Source organism: Gallinula chloropus (genome assembly GCF_964237585.1).
Source record: "Gallinula chloropus genome assembly, chromosome: 2".
Classification (NCBI taxonomy): domain Eukaryota; kingdom Metazoa; phylum Chordata; class Aves; order Gruiformes; family Rallidae; genus Gallinula; species Gallinula chloropus.
In genome coordinates this window covers 162,983,995-163,003,964 of record NC_140086.1, presented here as the reverse complement: position 1 = coordinate 163,003,964, position 19,970 = coordinate 162,983,995, and the positions used below count along the sequence as shown (strand labels likewise).

Sequence of the window (19,970 nt, the reverse complement as noted above, 5' to 3'; positions counted from 1 at the left end):
CCTCCATGCCCCCCCATGCCCCCCATGCCCCTCACGCTCTGCCAGGCGATGCCCCCATGCCCCCCCCATGCCCCTCACGCTCTGCCAGGCGATGCCTCCATCCCCCCCATGCCCCCCCATGCCCCTCACGCTCTGCCAGGCGATGCCCCCATGCCCCCCAAGCCCCCCCCATGCCCCCCATGCCCCTCACGCTCTGCCAGGCGATGCCCCCATGCCCCCCAAGCCCCCCCCATGCCCCCCATGCCCCTCACGCTCTGCCAGGCAATGCCCTCAGGCCCCCCCCATGCCCCCCCTTCCCCCCCCCATGCCCCTCACGCTCTGCCAGGCGATGCCCTCATGCCCCCCCTTGCCCCCCCTTCCCCCCCCATGCCCCTCACGCTCTGCCAGGCAATGCCCCCATGGCCCCCCATCCCCCCTATGCCCCCCCCATGCCCCTCACGCTCTGCCAGGCGATGCCCTCAGGCCCCCCCATGCCCCCCCTTCCCCCCCCCATGCCCCTCACGCTCTGCCAGGCAATGCCCCCATGGCCCCCCATCCCCCCCATGCCCCCCATGCCCCTCACGCTCTGCCAGGCGATGCCCCCATGCCCCCCCATGTCCCCCCATGTCCCCCCATGCCCCTCACGCTCTGCCAGGCGATGCCCCCATGCCCCCCCATGCCCCCCCATGTCCCCCCATGCCCCTCACGCTCTGCCAGGCGATGCCCCCATGCCCCCCCATGTCCCCCCATGCCCCTCACGCTCTGCCAGGCGATGCCCCCATGCCCCCCCATGCCCCCCTTTCCCCCCCCATGCCCCCCCATGCCCCTCACACTCTGCCAGGCGATGCCCCCATGCCCCCCAAGCCCCCCCCATGCCCCCCATGCCCCTCACGCTCTGCCAGGCGATGCCCCCATGCCCCCCATGCCCCTCACACTCTGCCAGGCGATGCCCCCATGCCCCCCAAGCCCCCCCCATGCCCCCCATGCCCCTCACGCTCTGCCAGGCGATGCCCCCAAGCCCCCCCCAAGCCCCCCCATGCCCCTCACACTCTGCCAGGCGATGCCCCCATGCCCCCCCATGTCCCCCCATGCCCCTCACGCTCTGCCAGGCGATGCCCCCAAGCCCCCCCCATGCCCCCCATGCCCCTCACGCTCTGCCAGGCGATGCCCTCCCGCTGGTACTCGGCCTGCTCCTGCCGCAGGATCAGCTCGATGAAGAGCTGCTGCAGCTTCTCGTTGCAGTAGTTGATGCAGAACTGCTCAAAGCTGCGGGCAGGGGGTCAGGTCACAGCCCCTGCGCCCCCCCTGCACCCCCCACACCCCCCCGGCCCTGCTGGGCCCCCCTGCTCCTGTCCCACCACCTCCCGTGGCCACCCTGCCCCTGCCACGGGGCTGTCGCCATCCCATGTCCCTCCTGGTCCCATCCCTCCTGGCCCTGTCCCTCTGGGGGTCCCTCCCAGTCCCATCATTCCCAGTCCCATCTCTCCTGGCCCTGTCCCTCTTGGGGTCCCTCCCAGTCCCATCATTCCCAGTCCCATCCCTCCTGTCCCTCTGGGGATCCCTCTCAGTCCCATCATTCCCAGTCCCATCCCTCCTGGCCCTGTCCCTCTGGGGGTCCCTCCCAGTCCCATCATTCCCAGTCCCATCCCTCCTGGCCCTGTCCCTCTGGGGGTCCCTCCCAGTCCCATCATTCCCAGTCCCATCCCTCCTGGCCCTGTCCCTCTGGGGGTCCCTCCCAGTCCCATCATTCCCAGTCCCATCCCTCCTGGCCCTGTCCCTCTGGGGGTCCCTCCCAGTCCCATCATTCCCAGTCCCATCCCTCTTGTCCCTGGCCCTCTGGGGGTCCCTCCCAGTCCCATCATTCCCAGTCCCATCCCTCCTGGCCCTGTCCCTCTGGGGGTCTCCCTCATGGTCCCATCATTCCCAATCCCACCCCATCATGTCCCCTCCCCACTAAGTCCTGTCCCCTCCCAACATCCCTCCTCAGCCTGTCCCTCCATAGATCCCTCCTGGTCCCATCCCTCCTGTCCCTCTCCCTCTGGGGGTCCCTTCTGGTCCCATCACTCCCAGTCCCACCCCCTCCTGTCCCCTGGCCACCCTCCCCATTAAATTCTGTCCCTTCCCAACGTCCCTCCCGGTCCCATCATACCCAGTCCCATCCCTTCATGTCCCTCCTGTCCTTCTGCTCCCCTCATGTCCCCTCCCCACTAAGTCCTGTCCCCTCCCAACATCCCTCCTGGTCCTGTCACTCTATGTCCCATGTGGCCCCATCCCCTCCCAGACCGCCCCCCCATCCCCTCCCAGCATCACCCCCAGATGTCCCCTGTCCCACCCCAAAACCCCTCCCAGCTCCTGTCCCCACATCCCCAAAACCCCTCCCAGCTCCTGTCCCTGGTGTGTCCCAACCCCAAAACCTCTCCCAGCTCCTGTCCCTGGTGTGTCCCAATCCCAAAACCTCTCCCAGCTCCTGTCCCTGGTGAGTCCCAACCCCAAAACACCTCCCAGCTCCTGTCCCTGGTGTGTCCCCAACCCCAAAACCCCTCCCAGCTCCCCTCCCTGATGTGTCCCAACCCCAAAACCTCTCCCAGCTCCTGTCCCTGGTGTGTCCCATCTCCAACCCCCACCCCAGCTCCTGTCCCTGGTGTGTCCCCAACGCCAAAACCCCTCCCTGCTCCTGTCCCTGGAGTGTCTCACCCCAAAACCCCTCCCAGCTCTTGTCCCCCCACCCCAGAACCCCTCCCAGCTCCTGTCCCCCTACCCCAAAACCCCTCCCAGCTCCTGTCCCCCCACCCCAGACCCCTCCCAGCTCCTGTCCCCCCACCCCAGACCCCTCCCAGCCCGTGTCCCTGGAGTGTCCCACCCCAGAACCCCTCCCAGCTCCTGTCCCTGGAGTGTCCCACCCCAGAACCCCTCCCAGCTCCTGTCCCCCCACCCCAGACCCCTCCCAGCTCCTGTCCCCCACCCCAGACCCCTCCCAGCCCGTGCCCCTGGCGTGTCCCATCCCCAGAACCCCTCACAGCTCCTGTCCCCCCACCCCAGAACCCCTCCCAGCTCCTGTCCCTGCAGTGTCCCACCCCAGAACCTCTCCTCAGCTCCTGTCCCTTGTGTGTCCCACCCCAGACCTCTCCCAGCTCCTGTCCCCCCACCCCAGACCCCTCCCAGCTCCTGTCCCCCCACCCCAAAACCCCTCCCAGCTCCTGTCCCTGGAGTGTCCCACCCCAGAACCTCTCCTCAGCTCCTGTCCCTGGTGTGTCCCAACCCCAGACCCCCTCCCAGCTCCTGTCCCCCCACCCCAGACCCCCTCCCAGCTCCTGTCCCCCACCCCAGACCCCCTCCCAGCTCCTGTGCCTGGTGTGTCCCATCCCCAGAACCCCTCCCAGCTCCTGTCCCCCCAACCCCAGACCCCCTCCCAGCTCCTGTGCCTGGTGTGTCCCATCCCCAGAACCCCTCCCAGCTCCTGTCCCCCCACCCCAAAATCCCTCCCAGCTCCTGTCCCCCCACCCCAGAACCCCTCCCAGCTCCTGTCCCCCCAACCCCAGACCCCCTCCCAGCTCCTGTGCCTGGTGTGTCCCATCCCCAGAACCCCTCCCAGCTCCTGTCCCCCCACCCCAAAATCCCTCCCAGCTCCTGTCCCCCCACCCCAGACCCCCTCCCAGCTCCTGTCCCCCCAACCCCAGACCCCCTCCCAGCTCCTGTGCCTGGTGTGTCCCATCCCCAGAACCCCTCCCAGCTCCTGTCCCCCCACCCCAAAATCCCTCCCAGCTCCTGTCCCCCCACCCCAGAACCCCTCCCAGCTCCTGTTCCCCAACCCCAGAACCCCTCCCAGCTCCTGTCCCCGGTGTGTCCCAACCCCAGAACCCCTCCCAGCTCCTGTCCCCCCACCCCAAAACCCCTCCCAGCTCCTGTCCCTGGAGTGTCCCCAACCCAGAACCCCTCCCAACTCCTGTCCCCCCACCCCAGAACCCCTCCCAGCTCCTGTCCCCCCACCCCAGAACCCCTCCCAGCTCCTGTCCCCCACCCCAGACCCGTCCCAGCCCGTGCCCCCGGAGTGTCCCACCCCAGAACCCCTCCCAGCTCCTGTCCCCCCACCCCAGAACCCCTCCCAGCTCCTGTCCCTGGTGTGTAGCCAACCCCAAAACCTCTCCCAGCTCCTGTCCCTGGTGTGTCCCACCCCAGAACCCCTCCCAGCTCCTGTCCCCCCACCCCAAAACCCCTCCCAGCTCCTGTCCCCCCACCCCAGACCCCTCCCAGCCCGTGTCCCTGGAGTGTCCCAACCCCAGAACCCCTCCCAGCTCCTGTCCCTGGAGTGTCCCACCCCAGAACCCCTCCCAGCTCCTGTCCCCCCACCCCAGACCCCTCCCAGCTCCTGTCCCCCACCCCAGACTCCTCCCAGCCCATGCCCCTGGCGTGTCCCATCCCCAGAACCCCTCCCAGCTCCTGTCCCCCCACCCCAGAACCCCTCCCAGCTCCTGTCCCCACACCCCAGACCCCTCCCAGCTCCTGTCCCCCACCCCAGACTCCTCCCAGCCCGTGCCCCCGGCATGTCCCATCCCCAGAACCCCTCCCAGCTCCTGTCCCCCCACCCCAGAACCCCTCCCAGCTCCTGTCCCCCCACCCCAGACCCCTCCCAGCTCGTGGCCCCGGAGTGTCCCACCCCAGAACCTCTCCCCAGCTCCTGTCCCTTGTGTGTCCCATCCCCAGAACCCCTCCCAGGTCCTGTCCCCCCACCCCAAAACCCCTCCCAGCTCCTGTTCCCCAACCCCAGAACCCCTCCCAGCTCCTGTCCCTGGAGCGTCCCCAACCCCTAAACCCCTCCCAGCTCCTGTCCCCCCACCCCAGACCCCTCCCAGCTCCTGTCCCCCCACCCCAGACCCGTCCCAGCCCATGCCCCTGAAGTGTCCCACCCCAGACCCCTCCCAGCTCCTGTCCCCCCACCCCAGACCCCCTCCCAGCTCCTGTCCCCCACCCCAGACCCCCTCCCAGCTCTTGTCCCCCCACCCCAGACCCCTCCCAGCTCCTGTCCCCCCACCCCAGACCCCCTCCCAGCTCCTGTCCCCCACCCCAGACCCCCTCCCAGCTCCTGTCCCCCCACCCCAGAACCCCTCCCAGCTCCTGTTCCCCAACCCCAGAACCCCTCCCAGCTCCTGTCCCCCCACCCCAGAACCCCTCCCAGCTCCTGTCCCTCCACCCCAGACCCCTCCCAGCCCGTGCCCCTGGAGTGTCCCACCCCAGAACCCCTCCCAGCTCCTGTCCCTGGAGCGTCCCCAACCCCTAAACCCCTCCCAGCTCCTGTCCCCCCACCCCAGACCCGTCCCAGCCCGTGCCCCTGGAGTGTCCCACCCCAGACCCCCTCCCAGCTCCTGTCCCCCCACCCCAGACCCCCTCCCAGCTCCTGTCCCCCACCCCAGACCCCCTCCCAGCTCTTGTCCCCCCACCCCAGAACCCCTCCCAGCTCCTGTCCCCCCACCCCAGACCCGTCCCAGCCCGTGCCCCTGGAGTGTCCCACCCCAGACCCCTCCCAGCTCTTGTCCCCCCACCCCAGACCCCTCCCAGCTCCTGTCCCCCCAGCCCAGAACCCCTCCCAGCTCCTGTCCCCCCACCCCAGAACCTCTCCCAGCTCCTGTCCCCCCACCCCAGACCCCCTCCCAGCTCCTGTCCCCCACCCCAGACCCGTCCCAGCCCGTGCCCCCCGTCACCTGTTGGTGTCGAAGATCTCGAAGCCGTAGATGTCCAGCACGCCGATGACGGTGCTCCTGCCGTGCAGCCGTGCGTCGTGGCCGCGCGCGCTGATGCTGCTGTTGATGCGCTGCACGATCCAGCCGAACAGCCGCTCGTAGATGGCCTGGGGGCACCACGTGCTCAGCACCCAGGGGGCTTGGGGGGTGACCCCCCACCACATATCCCCTCCCAAGGGGGCTTGAGGGGTTACTCCCCACTCCATATCCCCTCCCAAAGGGGCTTTAGGGGTTACATCCCCACCCCATATCCCCTCCCAAGGGGGCTTTAGGGCTATCCCCCACCCTATATTCCCTCCCAAGTGGGCTTAAGGGGTGACCCCCTAGCCCATATCCCCTCCCAAGGGGACTTTAGAGGTTACCCCCACCCCATATACCCTCCCAAAGGGGCTTTAGGGGTTACATCCCCACCCCATATCCCTTCCCAAGGGGCCTTTAGGGGTTACCCCCCACCCCATATTCCTTCCCAAGGGTGTTTTAGGGCTATCCCCCACCCTATATTCCCTCCCAAGCGGGCTTGAAGGGTGACCCCGCACCCCATATGCCCTCCCAAGGGGGCTTTAGGGGTTACCCCCACCCTATATCCCCTCCCAAGGGGGCTCTAGGGGTGACCCCCCACCCCATATGCCCTCCCAAGGGGGCTTTAGGGGTTACCCCCCACCCCATATCCCCTCCCAAGGGTGCTCTAGGGGTTACCCCCACCCCATATTGCTGCTCATAGATGGCCTTGGGGGCACCAAAGCGGTCAGCACCCAAGGGGGCTTTAGGGGTTACCCCCACCCCATATACCCTCCCAAAGGGGCCTTTAGGGGTTACCCCCCACCCCATATCCCCTCCCAAGGGTGTTTCAGGCCTACCCTCTACCCCATATCCCCTCCCAAGGGGGCTTTAGGGGTTACTCCTCACCCCATATCTCCAGCCAAGGTTGCTTTAGGTCTACCTCCCACCCCATATCCCCTCCTAAGGGGGCTTTAGGCCTACCCCTCACCCCGTATCCCCTCCCAAGGGTGCTTTAGGCCTACCCCCCACCCCATATCCCCTCCCAAAGGGGGCTTTTGTCCTACCCCCCACCCCATATCCCCTCCCAAGGGGGCTTTAGGGGTTACCCCCACCCCATATCCCCTCCCAAGGGTGCTCTAGGGGTGACCCCCACCCCGTATCCCCTCCCAAGGGTGCTCTAGGGGTTACCCCCACCCCATATCCCCTCCCAAGGGGGCTTTCGTCCTACCCCCTACCCCATATCCCCTCCCAAGGGGGCTTTAGGGGTTACTCCTCACCCCATATCTCCAGCCAAGGGTACTTTAGGCCTACCCCCCACCCCATATCCCCTCCTAAGGGTGCTTTAGGCCTACCCCCCACCCCATATCCCCTCCCAAGGGGGCTTTAGGCCTACCCCTCACCCCGTATCCCCTCCCAAGGGGGCTTTAGGGGTTACCCCCACCCCATATCCCCTCCCAAGGGTGTTTCAGGTCTACCCCCTACCCCATATCCCCTCCCAAGGGGGCTTTAGGCCTACCCCCCACCCCATATCCCCTCCCAAGGGGGCTTTAGGCCTACCCCTCACCCCATATCCCCTCCTAAGGGTGCTTTAGGCCTACCCCTCACCCCGTATCCCCTCCCAAGGGGGCTTTAGGCCTACCCCTCACCCCATATCCCCTCCTAAGGGTGCTTTAGGCCTACCCCTCACCCCGTATCCCCTCCCAAGGGGGCTTTAGGCCTACCCCTCACCCCATATCCCCTCCCAAGGGGGCTTTAGGCCTACCCCTCACCCCGTATCCCCTCCCAAGGGTACTTTAGGCCTACCCCTCACCCCGTATCCCCTGCCTACCTTGGCGCAGGCGTCGCGGGCGTAGGCGGCCTCCTTGGGGCTGTGGCCCTTCTCGATGAGCTCCCCGCCGCCGGCCGCCACGGTGCGGCTGAGCAGGGCCTGGCGCAGGCTGGCGGGTGCCGTGGCCGTCAGCTCAGCCAGCGCCGCCAGCTGGGCCTCGTCCTCCACCGCCGCCACCTCCCTCTCCGCCACGAACCCGACGTTGCCCTGGGGTCACCCCACCGCCGCGGTGGATCCATGTTAGGGATGGCTGGGGGTGCCTGGGAGACCCCCGCCCCCCGGGAAAGGGGTTGGGGTGTACTGGGACCGGTCCCTCTGCACCACGGGGCAGGGTGGGTCATGTGAGGTTGTACTGGTGGGTACTGGGCTGTACTGGACCATACTAGTGGGTACTGAGCAGTGCTGGGCCATACAGGGCTGTGCTGGGCCATACTAGCAGGCACTGGGCTGTACTGGGCTGTATAGAGCTGTACTGGTGGGTACTGGGCTGTACTGGGCCACACTAGTGGGCACTGGGCTGTGCTGGGCCATACTAGTGGTTACTGGGCTGTACTGGGCTGTATAGGGCTGTACTGGTGGGTACTGGGCTGTGTTGGGTCATATTAGTGGGCACTGGGCTGTACTGGGCTGTACAGAGCTGTACTGGTGGGTACTGGGCTGTACTGGGCCACACTAGTGGGCACTGGGCTGTGTTGGGTCATATTAGTGGGCACTGGGCTGTACTGGGCTGTACAGAGCTGTACTGGTGGGTACTGGGCTGTACTGGACCATACTAGTGGGTACTGAGCAGTGCTGGGTCATACAGGGCTGTACTGGGCCACACTAGTGGGCACTGGGCTGCACTGGGCTGCACTGGGCATACAGGGCTATACTGTGCCATACAGGGCTGTACTGGTGGGTACTGGGCTGTGCTGGGGTATACAGGGCTGGGTGGCATAGGGCCATACTGGTCTGTACTGGTATGGGGGGGCCATACTGGTGCGTGGGGACAGTACTGACTTGCTCAGGGTCGTACTGGTCTGTACTGGGCAGTGCAGGGGCTGTACTGGGTGGCATGGGGGCCGTACTGGTCAGCGCAGAGCCCATACTGGTCTGTACTGGTCAGCGCGGGGCCGTACTGGGCAGCACTGGGGTCTCACCAGCAGCAGGATGGCGGCCAGGATGCGGCGCACGGCGCCCACCTCGTCGGGCGAGAAGCCGATCACGGCCATGGCGGCCTCCACCGTGCCGAACGCCGCCGCGTCCGCGCCGGGGACCTGGGCAGAGGGGCTGGGACACCCTGACCCCCACCCTGACCCCCCCTGAGCACCCATCCTGACCCCCCACAACCCCCAACCAACCTCCCCACCCTGACCCCCCCTGAGCCCCCACCCTGACCCCCCACAACCCCCACCCCAACCTCCCCACCCTGACCCCCCCTGAGCCCCCACCCTGACCCCCACAACCCCCACCCCAACCTCCCCACCTTGACCCCCACCCTGACCCCCCCTGAGCCCCCACCCTGACCCCCCCAATCAACCCCACCCTGACTCCCCACAACCCCCACCCCAACCCCCACCCTGACCCCCACTGACCCCCCAACCCTGACCCACCCCGACTCCCCCCTGACCTCACCCTGACCCCCCCCAACCCCCCCAACCCTGAACCCCCCTGACCACCCCACCCAGACCCCTCACCCTGACCCCCCCGACCACCCCCACTCTGACCCCCCACCCTGATCCCCCCACCCAGAGCCCACCCTGACCCCCCCCAACCCCCTCACTACCCCCACCCTGAAACCCCAACCCTGAACCCCCCCAACCCCCCAACCCTGACCCCCTCCAACACCCCCATCCTGAACCCCCATGACCACCCCCACCCTGACCCCCCCACCCTGAGCCCCAACCCCAACCTCCACCCCAACCCCCACCTGGACCCCCCCACCCCGACCCCCACTCACGCCGCCCTGGGCGCCCTCCCGGGTGTAGCGGTAGGCGCTGGGGTCGGGCTGCAGGTGCAGTGACGTCAGCAGCGCCAGCGGTGCCCCCAGGAGCAGCTGGGGGGGGAAAGGGGGGCAGGGGGAGCTTGGGGGGTTGGTGACCCCCCCGGCCTGGCCAGATGGTCCATCCCACAGAGACCACCCATCCCAACCCATCCATCCCACCCAGCCTGGCCCCACCCATCCCATCCCCATCCCACCCCCATCCCATCCCATCCCCATCTCATCCCCATCCATCCCATCCCCATCCCATCTCCATCCCACCCCCATCCCCATCCCCATCCCACCCATCTCATGACATCCCCAACCCACCCCACAGATCCCACCACCCTGGCCCAACCCATCCCACTGCTCCCATAACATCCCCACCCATCCCATCCCATCCCATCCCATCCCATCCCATCCCCATCTCATCCCCATCTATCCCAACCCCATCCCATCTCCATGCCACCCCCATCCCATTCCCACCCCCATCCCCATCCCCATCCCACCCGTCTCATGACATCCCCATCCCCCCCCACAGATCCCACCCACCCTGGCCCCACCCATCCTATAGATCCCACCCATCCTATCCTATTCCTCACCATCCCAATCCCCCATTCCATTGATCCCACCCCTCCCGGCCCCACCCATCCCATTCAACCCACCCATCCCATCAATCCCACCCTTCCCATGATATTCCCATCCCACACCACAGATCCCACTCACCCTGGCCCCACCCATCCCACTGATCCCATAACATCCCCACCCATCCCATCTCATCCCCAACCCATCGATCCCACCCATCCTGTCCCCACCCATCCATCCCATCAATCCCATCAATCCCATCCATCTCAAACATATCTCATCCCATAGATCCCATCCCCATCCCATCCTGTTCCCACCCACCATCCCATCCTACCCATCACTATCCCAATCCCCCACATCTCCACCCCATCGCATCCCATTCTCACCTCCCTCCCATCTCCACCCCCAACCTATTCCCATCTCTTCCCTATCCCCACCTCTATCCCAATCTCCATCCCATCCCAATCCCACCCCCACCTCCATCCCAATAATCTCCATCCCCATTTTATCCCCACCTCCATCCCAATCTTCATCCCATGCTTATCCCATCCTCACCTCCATCCTAATCTCCATCCCATCCCCATCCCACCCCTACCTCCATCCCCTTCTCCATCCCATCCCCATCCCACCCCTACCTCCATCCCCTTCTCCATCCCACCTCCATCCCCATCCCACCCCCAGCTCCATCCCAATATCCATCCCACCCACCCCCATCTCCATCCCACCCCCACCTCCATCCCAATAATCTCCATCCCCACCTCAATCCCAATCCCATCCCATCCCTACCTCCATCCCATCTCACTTCCACCTCCATCCCTATCTCCATCCCATCCCCACCTCCACTCCTATCCCACCCTCACCTCCATCCCAATCCCATCCCACCCCACTCCCACCTCCATCCCAATCCCATCCCACCCCCACCTCCATCCCAATCTCCATCCCATCCCACCCCCACCTCAATCCCCATCCCCATCCCATCCCACCCCCACCTCCATCCCAATCTCCAACCCCACCTCAATCCCAATCCCATCGCGTCCCTACCTCCATCCCATCTCACTTCCACCTCCATCCCTATCTCCATCCCACCCCCACCTCCATCCCAATCCCACCCTCACCTCCATCCCAATCCCATCCCACCCCACCCCCACCTCCATCCCAATCCCATCCCACCCCCACCTCCATCCCAATCTCCATCCCATCCCACCCCCACCTCAATCCCCATCCCCATCCCTATCCCATCCCCACCTCCATCCCAACATCCATCCCATCCCACCCCCACCTCCATCCCAGTCTCCATCCCCACATCAATCCCAATCCCATCTCTACTTCCACCCCATCTCACTTCCACCCCTATCCCTACCTCCATCCCATCCCCACCTCCATTCCCATCCCACCCTCATCTCCTTCCCAATCCCATCCCACCCCCACCTCCATCCCCTTCCCATCCCACCTCCATCCCAATCCCATCCCATCCAACCCCCAACTCCATCCCCATCCCATGTCCATCCCCATCCCATCCCCATCCCCATCCCCATCCCACCCCATCCCACCCACCTGGTAGAAGGCGTGGAAGTTCCTCTCCCCCGGCTGCTGCTGCAGGATCCGGGACTGGAAGAAGGACCCGGGGATGGGCGCCAGCAGCACCCCACCCCCTCCCCACCCCCCCGGGGCCACCCCACGCCCCCCACACCTTCTCCAGGAGGTAGTTGTGGATGTGCCCCCCGGTGGGGTCCCCCTTGAAGTCGAAGTTGATGTCCATGTACTTCCCGAAGCGGCTGGAGTTGTCGTTCCGGTTGGTCTTGGCGTTGCCAAAGGCCTCCAGGACGCAGTTGGATTTCAGCAGCACGTCCTTCACCCTGGGCGACGGGACACCGGGGGTACGTGGGGGGGGGGCTCCCAAACCCCCCCCCCCCTCTCCCCCACCCAGCTCCGGGCGGGTCCCTACGGCGCGGCGGCCGCACCCACCTCTCCACCTCGGCGCGCTGGGTGGGGTTGGTGATGGCGGCGATGTACTGCATGATGTACTTGCTGGCCTCCGTCTTCCCCGCCCCGCTCTCCCCTGCCACGGGAAGGGCTGGCTGAGCCCCCCACCCACCCACCCAAGGGTGCCCCCTCCCCACCCAGCTCTCCCCTGCCACGGGAAGGGCTGGCTGACCCCCCTCCCCACCCACCCAAGGGTGCCCCCTCCACACCCAGCTCTCCCCTGCCACGGGAAGGGCTGGCTGAGCCCCCCACCCACCCACCCAAGGGTGCCCCCTCCCCATCCACCTCTCCCCTGCCAAGGGAAGGGCTGGATGAGCCCCCTACCCACCCACCCAAGGGTGCCCCTTCCCCACTCAGCTCTCCCCTGCCACGGGAAGGGCTGGCTGAGCCCCCTACCCACCCACCCAAGGGTGCCCCTTCCCCACCCAGCTCTCCCCTGCCACGGGAAGGGCTGGATGAGCCCCCCACCCACCCAAGGGTGCCCCCTCCCCAGCCAGCTCTCCCCGGCCAAGGGAAGGGCTGGCTGAGCCCCCTACCCAAACCCGCCACCCACCCAAGGGTGCCCCTTCCCCACCCAGCTCTCCCCTGCCAAGGGAAGGACTGGCTGAGCCCCCCACCCACCCACCCAAGGGTGCTCCCTCCCCACCCAGCTCTCCCCTGCCACGGGAAGGACTGGCTGAGCCCCCCACCCACCCAAGGGTGCCCCCTCCCCACCCAGCTCTCCCCAGCCAAGGGAAGGGCTGGCTGAGCCCCCTACCCACCCACCCAAGGGTGCCCCCTCCCCACCCAGCTCTCCCCGGCCAAGGGAAGGGCTGGATGAGCCCCCCACCCACCCAAGGGTGCCCCCTCCCCACCCAGCTCTCCCCGGCCAAGGGAAGGGCTGGCTGAGCCCCCTACCCACCCACCCAAGGGTGCCCCCTCCCCACCCAGCTCTCCCCTGCCAAGGGAAGGATTGGCTGACCCCCCTACCTAACCCCCCAGCCACCCAAGGGTGCCCCCTCCCCACCCAGCTCTCCCCTGTCAAGGGAAGGACTGGCTGACCCCCCTACCCACCCCCCACCCACCCAAGGGTGCCCCCTCCCCACCCAGCTCTCCCCAGCCAAGGGAAGGGCTGGCTGAGCCCCCTACCTAACCCCCCACCCACCCCCCTAACCCCCCACCCACCCAAGGGTGCCCCCTCCCCACCCAGCTCTCCCCTGCCAAGGGAAGGCTTGGCTGACCCCCCTACCCACCCACCCAAGGGTGCCCCCTCCCCACCCAGCTCTCCCCTGCCAAGGGAAGGATTGGCTGACCCCCCTACCCACCCCCCTAACCCCCCACCCACCCAAGGGTGCGCCTTCCCCACCCAGCTCTCCCCTGCCAAGGGAAGGGCTGGCTGAGCCCCCTACCGACCCCCCACCCACCCAAGGGTCCCCCCTCCCCACCCAGCTCTCCACTGCCAAGGGAAGGATTGGCTGACCCCCCTCCCCACCCACCCAAGGGTGCCCCCTCCCCATCCACCTCTCCCCTGCCACGGGAAGGGCTGGCTGAGCCCCCTACCCACCCAAGGGTGCCCCCTCCCCACCCAGCCTACCGGAGATGACGATGCAGGTGTCCTTGGCCCGGCGCTTCATGGCCTTGTAGGCGGCGTCGGCCAAGGCGAAGAGGTGTGGTGGGCGCTCGTAGAGCTCGCGCCCGCGGTACCGCTCCACCGCCGCCGGCCCGTAGAGATCCAGGAGGCGGTAGGGGTTCACCGCCACCACCACCTCCCCGATGTAGGTGTAGATACGGTCCTGGGAGAACCTGGAAGGGAGGGAACAGTTCTGGGGTGGGATTTCGGGGGACCCCGTGGGGCTCAGTGATGCTCCGCCGGGTTTTGGTGCTTTCCCATCCATGAAACGGCTCTTTCCTTGGGGGTGGGAGCAGTGGGAGCAGCCAGGAAACGTGGGGGACATGGGATGTGGGATGTGGGTTGGGGGGGACATGGGATGTGGGATGTGGGTTGGGGGGGACATGGGATGTGGGATTTGGGATGGGGGGACATGGGATGTGGGGTACCCCGTGGGGCTCGGTGATGCTCCGCCGGGTTTTGGTGCTTTCCCACCCGTGAAACGGCTCTTTCCTGGGGGTGGGAGCAGTGGGAGCAGCCAGAAAATGTTAGGGGGAACATGGGATGTGGGGGATGTGGGATGTGGGGGATGTGGGATCTGGGATGGGGGGGGACATGAGATGTGGGGTGGGGGGCACCCCGTGGGGCTCGGTGATGCTCCATCAGGTTTTGGTGCTTCCCCACCCAAGGACTGTCTCTTTCCTGGGGGTGGGAGCAGTGGGAGCAGCCAGGAAACGTGGGAGGGAACATGGGATGTGGGATCTGGGGTGGGGGGGACGTGGGATGTGGGGGATGTGGGGGGACATGGGATGTGAGGCACCCTGTGGGGCTCGGTGATGCTCCATCAGGTTTTGGTGCTTCCCCACCTGAGAGCCGGCTCTTTCCTGGGGGTGGGAGCAGTGGGAGCAGCCAGGAAACGTGGGGGGACGTGGGATGTGGGATCTGGGGTGGGGGGGACGTGGGATGTGGGGGATGTGGGGGGACATGGGATGTGAGGCACCCCGTGGGGCTTGGTGATGCTCCATCAGGTTTTGGTGCTCCCCACCCAAGAACTGGCTCTTTCCCGGGGGTGGGAGCAGTGGGAGCAGCCAGGAAACGTGGGGGGACGTGGGATGTGGGATCTGGGGTGGGGGGGACGTGGGATGTGGGGGATGTGGGGGGACATGGGATGCGGGGCACCCCGTGGGGCTCAGTGATGCTCCATCAGGTTTTGGTGCTTCCCCACCCGAGAAACGGCTCTTTCCCAGGGGTGGGAGCAGTGGGAGCAGCCAGGAAATGTGGGAGGGAAACATGGGATGTGGGATCTGGGGTGGGGGGGATGTGGGGGGACATGGGATGTGGGGCACCCCGTGGGGCTTGGTGATTCCCCATCAGGTTTTGGTGCTTCCCCACCCAAGGACCGGCTCTTTCCTGGGGGTGGGAGCAGTGGGAGCAGCCAGGAAACGTGGGGGACATGGGATGTGGGATGTGGGTTGGGGGGGACATGGGATGTGGGGATTTGGGGTGGGGGGAACGTGGGATGTGGGGCACCCCGTGGGGCTCGGTGATGCTCCATCAGGTTTTGGTGCTTCCCCACCCAAGGACCGTCTCTTTCCTGGGGGTGGGAGCAGTGGGAGCAGGCAAGAAACGTGGGAGGGAACATAGGATGTGGGATCTGGGGTGGGGGGGACGTGGGATGTGGGGGATGTGGGGGGACATGGGATGTGAGGCACCCTGTGGGGCTCGGTGATGCTCCACCAGGTTTTGGTGCTTCCCCACCCGAGAAACGGCTCTTTCCTGGGGGTGGGAGCAGTGGGAGCAGCCAGGAAATGTGGGGGGACGTGGGATGTGGGGGATGTAGGATCTGGGGTGGGGGGGACATGGGATTTGGGATGGGGGGGACATGGGATGTGGGGTGCCCCGTGGGGCTCGGTGATGCTCTGCCAGGTTTTGGTGCTTCCCCACCCAAGAACTGGCTCTTTCCTGGGGGTGGGAGCAGTGGGAGCAGCCAGGAAACGTGGGGGGACGTGGGATGTGGGGGATGTGGGATGCGGGGTGGGTGGCACCCCGTGGGGTACCCCCATGGGGCTCAGTGATGCTCCACCAGGTTTTGGTGCTTCCCCATCCTGTCCCCACCCAAGAACCAGCTCTTTCCGGGGGTGGGAGCAGCCAGGAAACGTGGGGGGGGGGGGGGGACATGGGATATGGGACATGGGATGTGGGGTGGGGGGGGACATAGGGTGGGAGAGACGTGGGGGACCCTGTGGGGCACCCCATGGGGCTTGGTGATGCTCCACCAGGGTTTGGTGCTGCCCCACCCCACCCAAGAACCTGCTCCTTCCCCAGGGCTGCAGCAGCAGCAGGAGGCAGGAAACATGGGGGGGACCTCAGGAGGATGTGGGGACACACAGAGGTGGACACCCCCCACCCACACACCCACCCCAGCCCCCCAATTTCCTCCGGGTGGGGGCCGTGCCTCAGTTTCCCTCTCCCAGGCAGCAGGGCGCTGCCCCAGCATCTCACTTCCTGTGAAGGGGCAGCGCTTCCGCCTCCCCCCAGGAAAATTTGGGGTCCCCCCCGCTGTGTGTCCCCCTCACCCCATCACCACAACTCCTGGGTGATGCCATCAGACCCTGGGGCGCATCACCCCTACCCGGGAGCACCCAGCGCATGGCGGGGGGGCAGCAGCTCGGGGTACCCCAGCATCATCACCCCACCCCAAACTCCACCCCGCACCCCAAAACCGGGGGGTGGGTGTGTCCCCCGTCCCCCCCCGAGCCCGTACCGCAGGCGCAGGTTCTCCAGGAACTGCTCCATGGTCACCTCGTCCAGCAGCACGAAGTCGGCTTTGCCGAACTCGGGACCCTCCAGCTCCGCCATGCCGCACCCGCCGCGGCGCCGCGCACCCACTTCCCCCCACCCCACCCCCACAGCCCCCCCCCGGGCTTCCTGCGCCGCCAACGGGCGCGGTGACGCAGGCGCCGGGTGACAGGGAGGACCTGAGGTCAGTCACTGCTAGGGGGTGACAGCGACACCCCAATATGGGGGGGGGATTTGGCCACACAACCCCCACCCCCTACCCCCGGCCACTGTGGGGGCACCAGCACCCAAGGGTGGGGTGGGAATGGTCGCCAACGTGTTGGTCCCTGTGCCCCATGGGGATGGGATGGGTGTCCCCAAACCCAGCGCCCCGTGGCACCCCCATCCCCAAAACCCAGCGCCCTGTGTCACACCCCCATCCCCAAACCCAGCACCGTGTCACACCCATAACCCAAACCCAGCGCCCCACGTCAACGCCCTGTCCCCAGACCCAGCACTCTGTTTCACCCCATCCCCAAACCCAGTGCCCTGTGTCACTCCATCCCCAAACCCAGCACCCCGTCACCCCTCTGTCCCCAAACCCAGCGCCCCGTGTCACCCACATCCCCAGACCCAGCACCCCATTTCACCCCATCCCCAAACCCAGTGCCCCGTCACCCCTCTGTCCCCAAACCCAGTGCCCCCGTCACCCTGTCCCCAAACCCAGCGCGTGTCACCCACATCCCCAGACCCAGCACCCCATTTCACCCCATCCCCAAACCCAGTGCCCCATCACACCTCTGTCCCCAAACCCAGTGCCCCCGTCACCCTGTCCCCAAACCCAGCGCCTCGTGTCACCCACACCCCCAGACCCAGCACCCCATTTCACCCCATCCCCAAACCCAGTGCCCCGTCACACCTCTGTCCCCAAACCCAGCACCCTGTCACCCACATCCCCAAACCCAGCGCCCCATGTCAAATCCCTGTCCCCAAACCCAGCGCCCGGTGTCACCCATGTCCCCAAACCCAGCGCCCCATGGGGATGGGTGTCCCCAGACCCAGCGCCCTGTGTCACCCCCATGTCCCCAAACCCAGCGCCCTGTGTCACCCACATCCCCAAACCCAGCACCCCATAGGGATGGGTGTCCCCAAACCCAGCACCCCACGTCACCACGTCCCCAAACCCAGCGCCCCATGTCACCTCCCTGTCCCCAAACCCAGCGCCCCATGGGGATGGGTGTCCCCAGACCCAGCGCCCCGTGTCATCCCCATATCCCCAAACCCAGCGCCCCGTGTCACCCACATCCCCAAACCCAGCACCCCATGGGGATGGGTGTCCCCAAACCCAGCACCCCGTGTCACCCCCTGTCCCCCCCCCTATTATCACACCGAAGGAAAAGCCCATCAGGACGTTGGTTGTTTATTAACTCCACCGGTTACTGGCGCCATCCCAGTATCCCCCAGTTAAACCCCAGTATCCCCCAGTTAAACCCCAGTAGAACTGGGCAGAACAAGCCAAGGTGATGCTGCTCGGGGAGGAGCCGCCCACGCCGGGATCCAGCTGGAAAACAACAGGGAGTCATCGTTAAGATAATGAGCTTCACAGTGCCCACCAGTACTCCCAGTAAAACCCAGTAACCCCCCCACCAACCCCTTACCGAGCCAGCAGCATGATGGGTCTTCCCAGTAACCAGCCCCCTGTTCCTGGGGGGGGACGAGGGGGGTTTCTACATCCCTCTGGCTCCTCGGAGGGGGGACCTGGAGGGGAAGGGGGGGGATCGGTAGCACCGAGTGGGGGGGGTGGTACAGGCCCCGGTGTCCCCCCCTCAGCGGGTGTTTGGGTCTGGGGGTGTCCGGGATGTCTATAACCCCCCCCCGGAGTGGCGGGGAGAGGCCTCAAACCGTCCCGGGGACGCTCTGGCAAGCGCTGAAGGAACGGCGGGGGCCACGCCAGGCCCCCCCACGCTGGAAGGCTTGCTGCCGGGCACCGGAGGGACCGCCCCGGGCAGCCCCGCTCCCCCCCGGGCCAGGGCGGCCCCCCCGGCCCAGTAAGCCCCACTCCCACCGAGCCAGGGCGGCCCCGGTGAGCCCCCTCCCCGCCCCGGTGAGCCCCGCTCGCCCCTGGGCCATGCAGACCCCGCCGGCCCCGGTGAGCCCCCGCTCCCCCCCTCCCCGAGCCAGGGCGGTCCCGGGGAGTCCCCACTCCCTGCCCCGGGACAGGGAGGCCCCGGGGAGGCGCCGCTCACCCCCCGGGCCAAGGAGGCCCCGGGGAGGCCCCGCTCACCCCCCGGGCCAAGGAGGCCCCGGGGAGGCCCCGCTCACCCCCCGGGCCAAGGAGGCCCCGGGGAGGCCCCGCTCACCCCCCGGGCCAAGGAGGCCCCGGGGAGGCCCCGCTCACCCCCCGGGCCAAGGAGGCCCCGGGGAGGCCCCGCTCACCCCCCGGGCCAAGGAGGCCCCGGGGAGGCGCCGCTCACCCCCCGGGCCAAGGAGGCCCCGGGGAGGCGCCGCTCACCCCCCGGGCCAAGGAGGCCCCGGGGAGGCCCCGCTCACCCCCCGGGCCAAGGAGGCCCCGGGGAGGCCCCGCTCACCCCCCGGGCCAAGGAGGCCCCGGGGAGGCCCCACTCACCCCAGGCCAAGCAGCCCCCTCCCCGCCCCGGTGAGCCCCACTCCCCCCCGGGCCATGCAGACCCCGCCGGGCCCGGTGAGCCCCGCTCATCCCGGGCCAGAGAGGCCCCGGCGAGCCCCCTCCCCGGCCCGGTGAGCCCCGTTCCCCCGGGCCACGCAGGCCCCGGTGAGCGCCGCTCCCCCTGGGCCTAGGCAGGCCCTCCCACCCCGGTGAGCCCCGCTCCTCCTGGGCCTAGGCAGGCCCTGCCACCCTGGTGAGTTCAGCTCTCCCCAGGCCACGCAGGCCCCGGTGAGCCCCGCTCCCTCCCGGGGCCACGCAGCCCCCTCCCCGCCCCGCCAGGCCTCCCCCCACCCCCCCATCCCGGTGCAGCCGCCCCGCCGGCTCCCAGGGAGGCCCGCGGCGAACTACCGCTCCCGGCATGCCCCGCGCCGGACGGTACCTCACGGCGGCGGAGGCCGGCGGAGCAGCGGGGCCGCGCCGGACGCCGCCCTAAGGAGCTGCCGCTGCTCTACCGGCCCGCGGGGGCCGGGCCCGGCGGCGGATGGCGGCGGATGGAGCCGGGCCCGGACCGCGCCGCCCGCACCACCCTCCGCCATGGCTGCGAGAGGCGCCGCGCCGGAAGTGACGTCACCACGCGCCGCGCGCGCGGCAGCACCACCACCCGGCGGGAGGCGGGGGGAGTGGTGGTAACGCTCGGCGCATGCGCAGTGGCGCCGCCGCCTCCCAAGCCCGGCTCCCCGGCGCTCCCAAACCCGGCTCCCCGCCGCCCCGGCACGGCACCGGCAGCGGCGGCACCGCGGTGCGGAGCCCGGCAGCTCCCCCAGGGCCCCGCGGGGGGCTGAGCGGGGCCAGGCTGAGCGGGGCGAGGCCTGCCGGGCGGGGCGCGGCCTAGAAGGGAGGGAGGGAGG

General features: G+C 67.8%; 1 protein-coding gene and 1 long non-coding RNA gene across 2 annotated transcripts in view; both read right to left on the bottom strand.

The window, feature by feature from the left end:
• The window catches only part of MYO1G (myosin IG), a gene marked incomplete at its 5' end in the record, with an annotated part of 29,189 nt that extends 12,672 nt beyond the window's left edge, over positions 1–16,517 (bottom strand). Inside the window, 10 exons of the mRNA XM_084280151.1 lie at positions 1,131–1,245; positions 5,676–5,821; positions 7,543–7,749; positions 8,682–8,798; positions 9,482–9,577; positions 11,642–11,695; positions 11,778–11,943; positions 12,053–12,146; positions 13,644–13,852; positions 16,423–16,517. Coding sequence (XP_084136277.1) covers positions 1,131–1,245; positions 5,676–5,821; positions 7,543–7,749; positions 8,682–8,798; positions 9,482–9,577; positions 11,642–11,695; positions 11,778–11,943; positions 12,053–12,146; positions 13,644–13,852; positions 16,423–16,517 — 1,299 coding nt within the window. The remainder of the gene's footprint in view (positions 1–1,130; positions 1,246–5,675; positions 5,822–7,542; positions 7,750–8,681; positions 8,799–9,481; positions 9,578–11,641; positions 11,696–11,777; positions 11,944–12,052; positions 12,147–13,643; positions 13,853–16,422) is intronic.
• Positions 16,518–17,848: 1,331 nt separating this feature from the next.
• Positions 17,849–19,827, bottom strand: LOC311188645. The gene is made up of 3 exons (XR_014617121.1): positions 19,502–19,827; positions 18,095–18,194; positions 17,849–17,997 (listed from the first exon to the last, which is right to left on the bottom strand). It is a non-coding gene; the product is annotated as an uncharacterized lncRNA (long non-coding RNA).
• Between the last annotated feature and the right edge of the window lie 143 nt (positions 19,828–19,970).